The sequence below is a fragment of the Muntiacus reevesi genome, chromosome 3, assembly GCF_963930625.1.
Source record: "Muntiacus reevesi chromosome 3, mMunRee1.1, whole genome shotgun sequence".
NCBI lineage: Eukaryota > Metazoa > Chordata > Mammalia > Artiodactyla > Cervidae > Muntiacus > Muntiacus reevesi.
The window spans coordinates 203567711-203580520 of record NC_089251.1 but is presented as its reverse complement, the minus strand read 5'-3'; the positions used below and the strand labels follow the sequence as shown (position 1 = coordinate 203580520).

At 50.3% G+C, this 12810-nt stretch overlaps 1 protein-coding gene across 2 annotated transcripts in view; it reads right to left on the bottom strand.

Annotated features, from left to right (window-relative positions):
- Nucleotides 1–7532: 7532 nt before the first annotated feature.
- The window catches only part of CCDC93 (coiled-coil domain containing 93), a 104798-nt gene continuing 99520 nt past the window's right edge, over nucleotides 7533–12810 (bottom strand). For both annotated transcript variants that reach the window (XM_065931407.1, XM_065931408.1), the window contains 2 exons: nucleotides 12400–12513; nucleotides 7533–7939 (listed from right to left, as the gene is read on the bottom strand). In XM_065931407.1, the coding sequence (XP_065787479.1) occupies nucleotides 7886–7939; nucleotides 12400–12513 (168 nt within the window). In that variant the 3' untranslated portion in view covers nucleotides 7533–7885. The remainder of the gene's footprint in view (nucleotides 7940–12399; nucleotides 12514–12810) is intronic.

Here is a 12810-nt window from a genome sequence, read left to right as displayed (position 1 = left end):
CTATTAATGTTTTGATTTAGTGTCAGGTAAACAGCTAAGGGACGCAGCCATACATGTCCATGTATCTATATGTAATTCCTTTTAATACAGAGTATCAGAAAATCTACTGACAAAATATCAGATTTACGATAAATATTGCAGGAACTTCCTTAAGCCTAGTCTCTGTTCTGCCTCAAATCTGCCTGTAGGACATGAGGGAGACAAGGCCAGGAGGCTGTAACTGGAATTAATCTCATCAGGATTTATTTGCTGATTAAGTTATCACTAAAGTGTCTTCATGTCCAAATACAGTTCCACAAAGTTCCAGGCCTGTAGGGTGGATGTGGCTAACCTAGGAGTTTTATTTTATAAATTTTGTCCTGCATAAAGCATGCTATTTTTCTTCCCTTTATCATGGCCTTCATGTTTCTTCAGGCATTTCTGAGGGGAATCTGGATTCTGCTCACAATTGTCTTCCTCTGTGAGCATCTCTTCCATGTGTGGGTACCATCCTAGAAGCCTTCTCTTTGGCCCCTGACCTGCTCTCTCCACACTGAAGCTGGATGGTACAGAGGAGTGTCTTTTAAACTCCAGGTCAAGTTGCCATGAAATCAGTTGGTGATCATCTCAGTCAGCTATATTCTCAATATCTGCACACAATCATTGCAGAATCTGACAGATGTATAGCAACAAGCCTCCTTCTCTGCTGAGGTGTCTGTGAGTGGCTGGGATTCCACTGGTTCAGGCTGGGCTCTTCTGGGCTCAGCTTCAAGCTGTAGGTTGGTCCCCGTCTGCTCCATGAGTGTCTGAACCTCCTCTGGCCAGCAGGGCAAGTTCTTCTCCAGAGAGGCTACAAGAGGGCGAGTCCAATACACAGCACGTTCTCAAACCTTTGCTCCTGTCAAGGCTGCTAACAACCCAAGACCAGGCCCAGCCTGAAGTCAAGGGATGAGGAAGTGCATTCCACCTGCCAGGGTGCCATGACTAGGATGTCTGCTCTGGGGAGTGAGAATGGAATCCGATTCAGTGGTTAGCATTTTTCAAAAGTTAAGTAGAACAGGAAAAACATTAGACTGTAGTATGGAAAAGGTACACATTGTCTCTGAAACCTTTTGTCCCAGGTGTGCTTCATCTAGATCATCAGTCATTGCTTAGCTGGGCTTCCTGCTGCTACGCCTGCCTCCCCTGCAGCCTGTAGGCAGCACCCCACCAGAGGCGTCTTCGCTGAGGTCTTGTCAAAACCCTCCCCTGGTTCCCCACGCAGGTCCCCTTCCCACTCCTCACTCACCTGCTGTGCATGCTCCTACCTACACCTTGATGCCTGCTCCTGTCTGTGCCTGGATCTCTCGTCACACAGGTATCTACCTATGTGACTCGTTCCTTCACTTGTAGTGAGGTTTTGCTTATTAATATTTATTTAGTGCTAAGAACATAGATATCCTAAAGAGGGAGCAGATAATAAACAGTAATTTTTTCTAAATAGGACTTTCATAATGAAGACACTCATGAGTCAAACCTCTAAAACAGAAAAACACACAAATCTAGAAAAATGCGAAATACTTTTTCTCTCTTACCTGAATTAACCTGAAGTGAAAGTGTTAGTTGCTCGGTCGTGTCTGACTCTTTGACTGCACAGCTCACAGGCTCCTCTGTCCGTGGAATGCTGCAGTCAAGAATACTGGAGTGGGTAGCCATTCCCTTCTCCAAGGGATCTTCTTGACCCAAGGATCGAACCTGAGTCTCCTGCACTGCAGGCTGATTCTTAACCAACTGAGCCACCAGGGAAGCCCTGAATTAACCTGACAACACCGAAATATGAACTCTGAGAGCAATTTTTAAATCATGCAAAAAATAGTACTTGTAGCATTTAAACCATAAAAAAGTACCTGGCTTATATGTGACAAAAATAAAATGAAAGCAAGTAAAAGTATAGAGTTTATAGAATTCAGAGACAACAGTGTGTCTAAAAAGCCAAAGAAAGGCAATCAGGGACAGGAGACACTTTGTAAAGCAGAATGCTGCAGCGATGTCGACTGCTGGCCTAGATGAAAACAGGAGACTCTGAACACAGAATCACTGATGGGATGGATAAAAGTGTAGTATCTCTAGTAGGCAGCAAATCACCTGGCCCTCTGGTAAAACCTTCAGAACATAAACCGAACCGAGGCAGTCTTCAGTCACGAATGTAAAGTTGCATTCTCTGCCTGCTCATGATAAAATCGCAGCCGTCACCACCATAGTGGACAGGCCTGCGCTGCGTCTTTGCTGAGTCAGCACAGTGAAGCCACACGTGACCCGGTGTGTCTCACCGGTTTCTACTTCCCCACAGGAGTACAGCCCTAGGAAAACAAGTTCCTTTGCCTGCCGGGTTCCATTCCCAGGGTCTGACCCAGAGCAGAACCTCAATGTTTGCTGGTTGAATGAGTGACTGAACAGGGAGTTTTCTCAGAGAACAAGAAATATGGAGGTGTCATGCCTTCAGGGAGCCAGGCTCTTTTCAGCCTTTCACTCCGCTGAGCTCAGGGTGCTGGGAGGCCCTTTCTGATGCTCTCGAGATGGTGAAGCCTGCTGCAAACCCCTTGCCCTTCCCCAACGAGCGGCCAGAACAGAAGCTCGTCTCTGCCATCTCGAGGTGATTATCAGTGGGAAGGTCTCCTCTGTACTGGAGACCCAGTACACCCATCTGTAAACCAACTCTTGGCAAACAGAATTCATGACTGTTTTTGAAAAGCTGTCATGATTCCTCTCCTGGGGCTGCACACAGTGCCACATAGAGCTGAACAAATTCGGTAAAAACCGTCTGTAAAACAAAGGGACGGGAAAGGATCGCCCACGGCAGGTTTCCATGCGGGACAGGTGGGGCTCCCCTTGGACCATGGTCAGAGGTGCCATCTGCAGTTAGTAAAGCCCCACAGCCAGGGGAACAGGGGTTGGGCTGTGATCCTCGAGACGGAGGTGCCTGTGCCGCAGCCACGGTCTGTCCCAGGATGCCGCCCCTTCACCGTCCAGCCCCCCAGCCCTGTCCCCCACACGGCCGCTCCACCCACACAGTGGGAGCAGGCCACCCTCGCTGCTCGTCTCCCCAGAGTTGTTCTTCCGGAGGAGGAGGCCCCTCTCCACTTCCCTGTTTTCCCCAAGACCCGAGAAAATGAGATCAACTACTTTGGGCTCAGGGACTTTAAATTCCTAAGGAAAGCGGATTTACTGATCAAAAATCTGACATCGTGTTTCTTTTTAAAAAAATGTAAACAAAGTGAAAATTTAAAAACTTTATTTTTTGAATAGATAATACATGTACATGGTACAAAATTCAAAAGGTACAAAACGTAAACCGTGAAAAGTAACCCCCACCCCTCATCCCAGAGGCAGCCAAAGCCGTCAGGTTCCTGTGGATCCCCCCCGAGATTCTCTACCTGTGCGCACACACACAAGTATATATACCGCCACATTTTCCCCACCCTCTTCCTTTTATTTCCAGAAATAAACACTAGTAAGCCAAGTCTTTATGTCCACTTAACCATGCATCTTAGGGATTATTCCATGGCAGTACATAGAGAATAGCTTAATATACCATTGTGTGGATTTGCCACAATTATTTAACCACTGCCCTATGTTGGTGGTAGTTTCCATCTTCTTGCTATTACAAATAATGCTGAAATGCAATTCTTTGTATATAGGAAAAATCCTTAGATGTAGCATTGCTGACCCGGAAGGTTTGTGCATTTGCACTTTTGATAGACACTGTCTGACTATCCTCCATGGGGTTGTACCGTGCATACTTCCGCCAACACCGTATCCCAGGGTGCTTCCCACTGCTTGGTTTCCTGTGGCTCAGTCATTTCAGCCAGCCAGGCTACCTTTATGCATGGTTTACTCTGAGCCAAGACACACTCCTGACCTCATCTCTGACAATAATGTGTTCCCTTTGCCCCCTACTCCCCCCATCTGCATGGGGGGGGACCATCTGCAAAAAGTAATGCCCTTGAAATGTCTGAAACCTTGGACACCCTTCTCATTTCAGCCATCAAGGTTACAGTGTAACAAACACTCTGAGACCCTCTAAAGTGGCTGAATAAAATCACCCCCTCATTCTCAAGCTAAGCACAAATCAGATGAAAGGTTCAATCTAAACTCTGCTAATACGAGGATGCATAGCTGCAGTCTGGAGAAGCTATTTTATCCAGCCAGAGTTTCCTGATCATCCACTCTAGTCAGATGCCAGGGAGATGGCAGAGAACAACACAGGCGACGTCCCTGCTTTTGCCGCTTACGCCCGAGCGGAGGGCAGCTCACAGAGGTCGCGCCCGAGCGGAGGGCAGCTCACAGAGGTCGCGCCCGAGCGGAGAGCAGCTCACAGAGGTCGCACAGGACCGAGGGAGGGTGCCGTCACACAGTGATGGGCGCCATCAAGGTGGAGAGCAGGGGAGAGGGCGGTGTGCGGTCAGGGCTGCAGGCTGACACCGAGGCATCCGTGCGAGCATCGGGTGTCTGGGAAGCCCTCGCCCACAATCTTGGAGGGAGAGCGGTCCAGGAAGAGGCCAAGCAGTGTGAGCCTGGCACGTCTGAGGAACTGACGGGAGGCTGACGTGGAGAGTCCATCGTATTCCCCATGTCATCAAGGAGGCCGCAGACCAGCAGCTAAATCCCCCCAACGTTTCCACACATTTACTGTGAGAGCAGGGAGACCATGACATTATTTTTTCACACGGCATTTTTAGCCTGTCACCGTGTGCTGTGAGACAGAACTGTCCCGGCTGGGCACGCTGAGGACACATCACACGAGGCCCCTCTTGGCCAGCGCCAGCCGCTTGGACAGATGGGGGGCCCTCACCCTACGGGGGCTCCTCACTGTCCGGCTGTGAAGCAAGTCGCTCTTAAGGCCACCAGCGGCCACGGAGGACTCAGAGCACCTCCTTCCTCAGTTTCGTTCAAGTCAATTAACCGCCTCTCGGGCTCAGCCACGGTAACCTGTTGCTAAAAGGCCACGTCCCTGATCGCCTGCAGAGGGGGCACCGTGAGGCCGTGCTGAGGGGCAGGGATCAGGTGGTACAGATGTGCGGGCCACGGGCCCAAAGTGCCCTCGGGCAGGACTGCCCTGGTCACGGTGACAGCCCAAGGACCCCCATCTCCTGCGTCTGGCTTCAGGAGGCCTAGGAGCTGCAGGGATTATCAGGGGGTGAATCCTCAGCCCGGGAAGGGTCTCCTGTCTCCCAGCCCCTTGGCCTTCTGGTTTTGCTGGCAGGACACCCAGCTCTCCACAGAACGTGGGCAGTGAACCTGGTTAAAACCACACCCTGCAGACTCCAATGAGCGCTTAGGCCTGACGCACTTGGGCTGCGCCCACTCGGGCCCCTGACGAGTGACCTCGGCACCTCCCTGGTGCAACTGGCCGAGCGGTGACCCAGGAGCCTGAACCCAGGCCACGGACGGGAACACACACAACCCAAGCATCTTCCCAGATGCCTGGAGGTCGTCAGTCTGTCCTGCTCACAGCAGCTCTGACTCCCGAAGGTGCACATGGGACGGGGGCCCAGCCCAGGCCCCGGCCGTCAGCAAGCTCACTGCCCTGGCCGAACAGGGAGGACGCACTGCTCCTGGGGAAATCTCCTTCCCCTGGTAGCACAAGCTTTACAACCGTGATGCACTTGTCATCTCCAGAAAAGCCTGTGGGCTCAGCAGAGCAGCCAGCCATCCTCTGGGCACACAGGACAGGTCCTGGGAGGGCCCCTGACCTCTGAGGCCTGACTATAAAGCACATTTAATGTCCTCTTTACTCACAAAGGCACCATCTGCGCTGTGGGTTATCTGTAGCAAACATAATTCCCAAGACTGGCTTCTGCAGTTTAATTCAAGATGTGTTCAAGGAACAGAAACTGATTTATTATCTTTTTCAGGCCTTATCCCTTAGTCCTAAGGGACTTAAAAATGGAAACAACATCTCCTGATACCTCCCTATACCAAAACCGAATGAAATTGTGGGAACACAGCCCAAAGTCAACACCCCCACTTCTGGAAGACGCATCAGTTCCTCTGGATTAGCCATGCCCAACTTTCTTCAGTCATCCAGAGAGGAGGGCCACCATGACCCCCAGGAGAAGCCATTTCTCCTCCCACCACCTGGGACCCCACATGAATAGTCTACCTGCCCACAAGTTGTTAGTTAGGCCTGTGAGCTTCTCAGCAAGACCACCAAGGTGTTCTCCTGAACCTGAGATAGTTCACAGTTCTACCGTCCGCTCCTTCCCTTACCCCTGGAGCTCTACCTGCACCCCGGCAACCACTGGCTTCAGCCTCACTTGAGTCCTTGCAGGATCCACAGGTGAGCAGCACCCAGCCAGGCGGAGAAGCACATGGCCAGGAACAGGGCCATCGGCACACGGGGGAGCCGGCAGCAGCCTCCTCACCGGGCGGGCCTCGCGGGGCCAGCACAGAAGCCAAGGGCCGTGGATCCATGGGATTCTTTAAGTCTGTACACACCAGCCCTGCTCACCGCACACAGTAGGGAACTAAAAACGATGTTCCTGCAGCTGCACAGAGCATGCTCACTGCACGTCTACGCTTTTAGGCTTCACAGCCCAGAGGCCTGCCGACTGGTACCTGCAAGGCTGGTGTGGGATGATGTGCAAGCCTCGCTCGAGCTGGGTTCACGGACCCTGAACGATTCCTAAGGGCCGGGGCAGGAGGAGCTTGGTTTGGATGGCCTCCTTCCTTCCGGGGGAGAACGTAAGGAGAGCCTTCCTTCAAGGCTCTGCAAAGGGTGAGTCTCTGCCCACCTTTCCGGACGGGTCTCTAAAGCCCCCTGCAGAGACCGGCCACCCACCCCTCTCCCAAGCATGCCTTGTATTCTCCCTACACTCTTGAGTTTTAATCACATCCGTACTTTATCCAAAATGGCTTTCCTACTCATCTCTATTCAGCTGTGAGCCCTCCTTCGGATCCAGCCCAACCCGGCCGGCTCCGTGAAAGCCCCTGGATCTCCACACACCTGGCTGCTCTTCCTGCTTGGACACCCTGGGCACCTGCTCATGGCCGGTCCCTCCAGGATTTCCACGCTGGCCTGGAGCGGGGTGACGGTGGGCGAGCCCGCCTCTGGGTCCAGCCCTGACCTGGGCACAGCAGGGAGCATGTGATGTGCTCCCAGTGAGGGGGACGCACAAGACCACCCAGAGACTGGCTGAGACTCACGGATAGCAGGTGCGGTGTCATTCCTATGTGTCAGGCTGAGGTCCTTTTTTCTTTTTTTAAATTTTTGGTGAGATGAACTTGGGTGAGTGTGATGAAGCCAAGGGCAGACACGGAGTTTTCATTTTAGTTGCTACACCATTAAGGTTGCTGACTGGCCCCCGAGGGACCAGGAACAAAAGGCATCACAGCAAGTGAGAGGCCCAAGTGACCAATATTCACATGGGCTGGTCATTCAGCTGAAAGCCTTGTTTACTAAGAAAAAAAAAAAAATCCCAGCGGTCAAGCTCTGGGGCCACGTGCTGCAAGCTTGGGTGCAGCGTCTGAGCACCCTGCTCGGAGCTTCCTCCTCAGCAGTTGCTCAGTTAACATTACTGAACAAATGAATTCCTCTTTATTCAGAGTCCATTCAAATACAGGTACCTTCATATGTGCAATTTACTGGAGAAATAAAAGTAGAATTGACAGAGAGAACAAACACTGCCCACATTTCTTCACTGGAGGATGGGTGTTATCCAAGCCACAGTGTCTGCACCGTCCGACCCCATGGACAACAACCACCATGGAGATGAAATGTGAGCAAACAGGAGGAAGGAAATATCCCGTGTTGAGATCATCACACCTACATCTCTGCTGCAGTGTCCGGAACCATTTCACCATCTCGGAGCTGATACATGGTGTTTAGACGAAGACATCAATGACGGGCGATGCCGTCTGGGAATGATCAAGAGGCCTTGGCTTTCACCTTGGACAGCAACATCTCGTTCTTGCGGCCTTCCTGCAGGAGAAACAGAGAGAGAGAGCAGAGACGTGGGGACCACGTTAGCACCCACCTCTGCATCCTTCCCTGTCCTTGAGGAGGCCTGTGGGTCAGTGGACAGGCCTCCTTTTCCATTGCCACCAGCCTAGGGGAGGTTCCTGGCCACATGCTGACCTTCAAAGCCCCAACAGTCTCAGAGACTGACTGTCAGACTGAGGACAGGAGAGGATTAGGTACTGTCATCCCCAAAGCCTTCAATCCCCAAGGGGCAGAAGCAGACACTTCTCTGCTGATCTTGGATGCCTCCAGGGAGGAGGGGGAAGTCCTGGACACCACGGCCCAAGGAGTCCTAAGAGACAGCAGGCGGAGCATGTAGAAGAGCTCTTACCCACAAGAGCGAAGGTTACAGATACCCTCAGCTTAAGAGAAACTCACAGCAGACAAAGGGAGAGAAACGTGTTGAGGGACACTTCTCCCATAAAGTGAGCTGTAGGAAACCCATCACTGAGGATGCTGCAGCATGTGGACGAGGTCACCGGCCTCGTCCCCTGGGTGCAGAGTCTGGCATCCAGGGTACAAGGCCATCGCTGTGTTGTTTTGAATCCCCTTCTTCCAAAGCATCTCACTGTGCGTCCGCCTCCCCCTGCTGGCAGTGGCCTTGACAGCTCAGGATACTTCCATCTGCTAGCTCATCATGTCCCCTTCCTCCCTGGACTGCAAGGAGCCCTGTTTACAGTGAGAGGTGAGCGCAGAAGGGGAAGGACCTCGAGGGGTCAAACCCGAGCCTCCAGTCACCATTCTGCCACTTCTTGCACATCCTTGGCCCTTTCTGCATCCAAGACCCCCAAAGTCCCCAAAGATGTCCCCATCTCCCTGGGCCTGGCCAGAGGCTCCCACTTTTCTGGAGGCCCTTTGCTCTCAGCTGCAGTGACCCTGGTTCACCTGCAGGGTTTCTGTTTACCTTCCACTCAGAGTTGGGGAGGGCTGAGTGGGCGTGAAGCTGAGTTCCTCTGCCAGAAGCAAGATACTCTGACATTTTTTAAGCATGTGTTTCTGCAGGGGGAGATAACTTCTGGGGGGTGGGAAGAGAAAGAAGGTGAAGATGGGTAACATTTGTTGTGTTAGAGAAGTTGAGAAGAAAGTTTTCTTATTAAAAATGAGTTATTGAGATCTGCTTGGGGGAAAAGCCTCCAGTACCAAAACACACACACACACACACACACACACACACACACACACACACACACACACACACACAAACACAAAAACGTTAAGTGGGGAGCAGTAAAGATGAATAAAACAGGCAGAAAGGCATACTATTACACTGGTAGACTGCTTTCTCTAGTTCTGTGTGTTTTTGAAATTTTCCATAAGAAAAAGATAAAACAAATAACAAGGAATAAATAAGTTTTAACTGCTATCCACGTCACTTTATGAAGGAGGAAAAAACAAAAAATAACCCCACACAAAAAACCTCGGAAGCATCAAAACTGCTGCTATGGCAGAATCCCCAGCAGGGGTCATTATTCTCATCACACCGCACTGAGACAGACTTCACGTTTCCAATAAAGACATTTCAGGGCTTCACGCCTGGTGTGAGAGCGCTACTTAATTCACGCAGCCTCCTGGAAGCCTTTCAGAGAAGGACAGAACGATACTGTCTGTCAGTTCAAAGCAAAGACAGAGAGTCCTTTAGGTCTTTCTCCTGGCGTCTGCTTCTCTTCTGCTGAAGAAAGCACGGGGCCGGTTATGTGCCAGACGCTGCAAGCTCCACTCACTCGAGATCACGTGCCCAAACTCAGCGTCACAAAAACACACGGCTGGCCTTCGTCAGAGCCCGGCAAGAATCTAGCTCTTAGTCTGGGAAACTTGTGAGAAACTGCTTTGAGAAACACGATTAGCTGGTGTAATACTGCCCTTAAGGTGTTTTCAGAGTATATGTTTTTTTCCTGGCAGACTTGTTATTAACAAACCCTCCCAGGGCAAGCAAGTCAATGGAATTTTAGGGATAACTCAATGTCTACTCAAAAGGGCCTTGATTCCAGAGGAGGCTGGAGTCAGGATGAGGGCATGACCTAGGCCTGCAAGGAGTCCACGGGGTCACAGGAGCTCAGTTAATGTGGAGTCAACTGTACCCCAAAAGTGATGACTGGGGTGGTCAAGGGCAGCTGTGGAGGCTCAGTGGTAAGGAGTTCGCCAGCCGATGCAGGATATGCTGGAGACTCGGGTTTGATCCCTGGTCGGGAAGACCCCCTGGAGAAGGAAATGGCAACCCACGCCAGTATTCCTGCCTGGAGAATCCCACGGACAAGAGCCTGGCAGGCAACAGTCCTGGGGTCGCAGAGAGTCAGACATGACTGAGCTCACACGCATGCCGAGTGGCGGTCAAAGCCCATGTTCTGGATGACACTGCTCTGCATGAAGAATCACTACTGCCCAGCACGGTGCCGGGACCAGGATGCAGTAAGGATTCAGGGCTGGGGAGAAGAAAGCCAGGCAGGTCGGGGAAAAACAAGCAGAGGAGGCAGAACACACGGCTCTGGGAGAAGATTCCATCCTGGGCTGAAAAGTCTGATTTCTCAAACTGCTTTTCTCCCACAAATGAGATCTTACATGAAACTGCAATATGTAAAATGGCAGAATGACTCTAACTGGAAGGGTGCGGTGGGAGCTGGGGAGCAGCAGGGAAGCCTCCACACCTGTGGTGGCCCCAACGCACCTCAGAGGAGCTTGAAAACAATCTCTACGGTTTGAGAATGCTGACTCATGGTTTTAAATTTTTACCAAGTAAGATGATTAAAAAAAAAAAAAAGTACACACTGTCACCATCATTTTATAAAAGAGAGGCAACTGTAGTATCAAAAAATAGGACCTAATTTTTTTTTTTTAAAGGTGAGTCCTTTAAGTGAAATACATGTAGCCATCTGCAGCAAATATTACATTCCCCCTTCCCCCTTTTCCATCTTGCTTTGGACTGAAGGACACCGAGGCCAGCACCTGGTCTGCTCTGGGGTCTTCATGGGTTCTGAGGGGCCCACCTTCAGTCTCTGACCAACAGTAACTATGCCAAGAAGGCGGGAACATGGAAATCTTGACCTTAACGTATCTGAGGGAACTGCTTCCTTCAGTGATGACCCCCAGCCTTCACTCCGAGAGCCTGCAGTGTAGTAATGAGCTTTTCCATCTCACTGTTATTTGCTCTGACTTTGACTTATCCTCCCAGCTCATCTGCTCTTGGTTTCTGCTGTCAGATGGCAGTGCTGGTGTCCAAGCAACGCTTACCGTACTTCTCCTCTGGGCCTTCTGTCTTTGTGTGTTATTTGGGAAAAGACCTCAGGTGGGGAGTGGGGGGTCCCTGTTTCCTTCCTGGAGCTCTCTTGCTGGCCCTCTGGCTCCAACCCCTGCCAACCAGAGGCTCCCAGACGGAGAGCAGCTCGCCCGGTCACTTTGCCCAAGACCAAGTTCTCACTGGGGAGAAGCCTTCCCTGACCACACCCGCTACATCAGTCCCCTCAAGGCAAAGGCTGGAATTACTTCTGATTTGTTATTACTCATTTATTGAAAAGGATGAGACATTCTGAAATGCCTACAGTTGTGGCTCTCAAAAGTTACGTTACAATAATACGAAGAAGCAGCAGAGAAGGAAAACAGGGAAGGGAGGAAGGAAGAGAGAAGAGCCACAGAAAACATGTAAGGACAGAAACGTTGGTAGGCAAAGACTTTTTTTTTTTTTTAAAGACTTTTTTTTTATTCCATTGACCACATGCCAGGATACAACTACCTTTAGCTTCCCTGCATCTTCAGCAATCTCTAAATTCACTAAAACCACACAGATTTATATTAGAAAGGGGGAAAGAAGTCCTGAAAATAAAGCTGATGAGATCCTGGCAAGTGACAGAATGAAGTCTGCTTTCTGGAAAATATTTAAGAAAAGGGCACTTTCCTTTCTGGAATGATGGACAGTAATCCTGCCCGAATGCAAGAGAAAAGACAGGGGTCAACAACATCCAGCAGAGGGTGGGTGTGACGGGTGCCACTCACCCGTGTACACAGGAGGCCAATGGCAGGATCTGAACCCAAGCCTGTCACACTCACAGTTCACTCCCCTCACACATGGCATCTCAAGGTCCCTTGCAGCTTAAGATTGGGAGGAAGGGCAATGCTAGACCTGAATCTATGACAAACATTGTTTCCAGGTGGCCCTGCGATGCCATTTTACTTGTGAGTTTAATGTGGTTACAGAGTGTCAGGAAAATGAAGTGATGTTCCTTAGAACTGAAGTTCAGTTAGAGCTTCAAGATGGGCCACGAAACAACACAATCGTGAACTACTTAGATGTATACTTTACTGTCAGGTCCAATGCCCACTGGTGGAAAACCAGTGGAAAACCAAAGAAATGTTCTGGTTTGCAGAGGTTCATCTGGGGGAGATTTGAACAAGAATTTTGCCCAGCCTCAAGGGACCCATGCCCCTCTTACCTCCTTGAACTCTTTCACAGTCTTAAAGTACAGCCTCTGTTTTTCTAACAATTCCAAGTACTGGTCGTTCAACTGGTCTCTTCTCATCTTGTTCTCTTGCTTCTTCTTCTCCATCTGTTGAAACATTTTGGGAAACAGTGATGAAAAGCCATGTTCTGACCAAGAGTGGCTGACAATCTCCAGAAGGAAACTATTAGTAACTTTCATGGATTTCCTTCCAGTAGTTTCCTTCTATGCATCATTTCTGAGGTTGTTTTATTTATCTGCATGATACGGCATAGAAATTATAATCTGTTCAGCAATTCTCCTATCACTGGGTGTTAACTGCTTCATTTAACCCTTTCTTTGTGTGTGTGTGTGTGTGTGTGTGTGTGTGTGTGTTTGTGTAAGCACAATTTCACAAGAAACAGG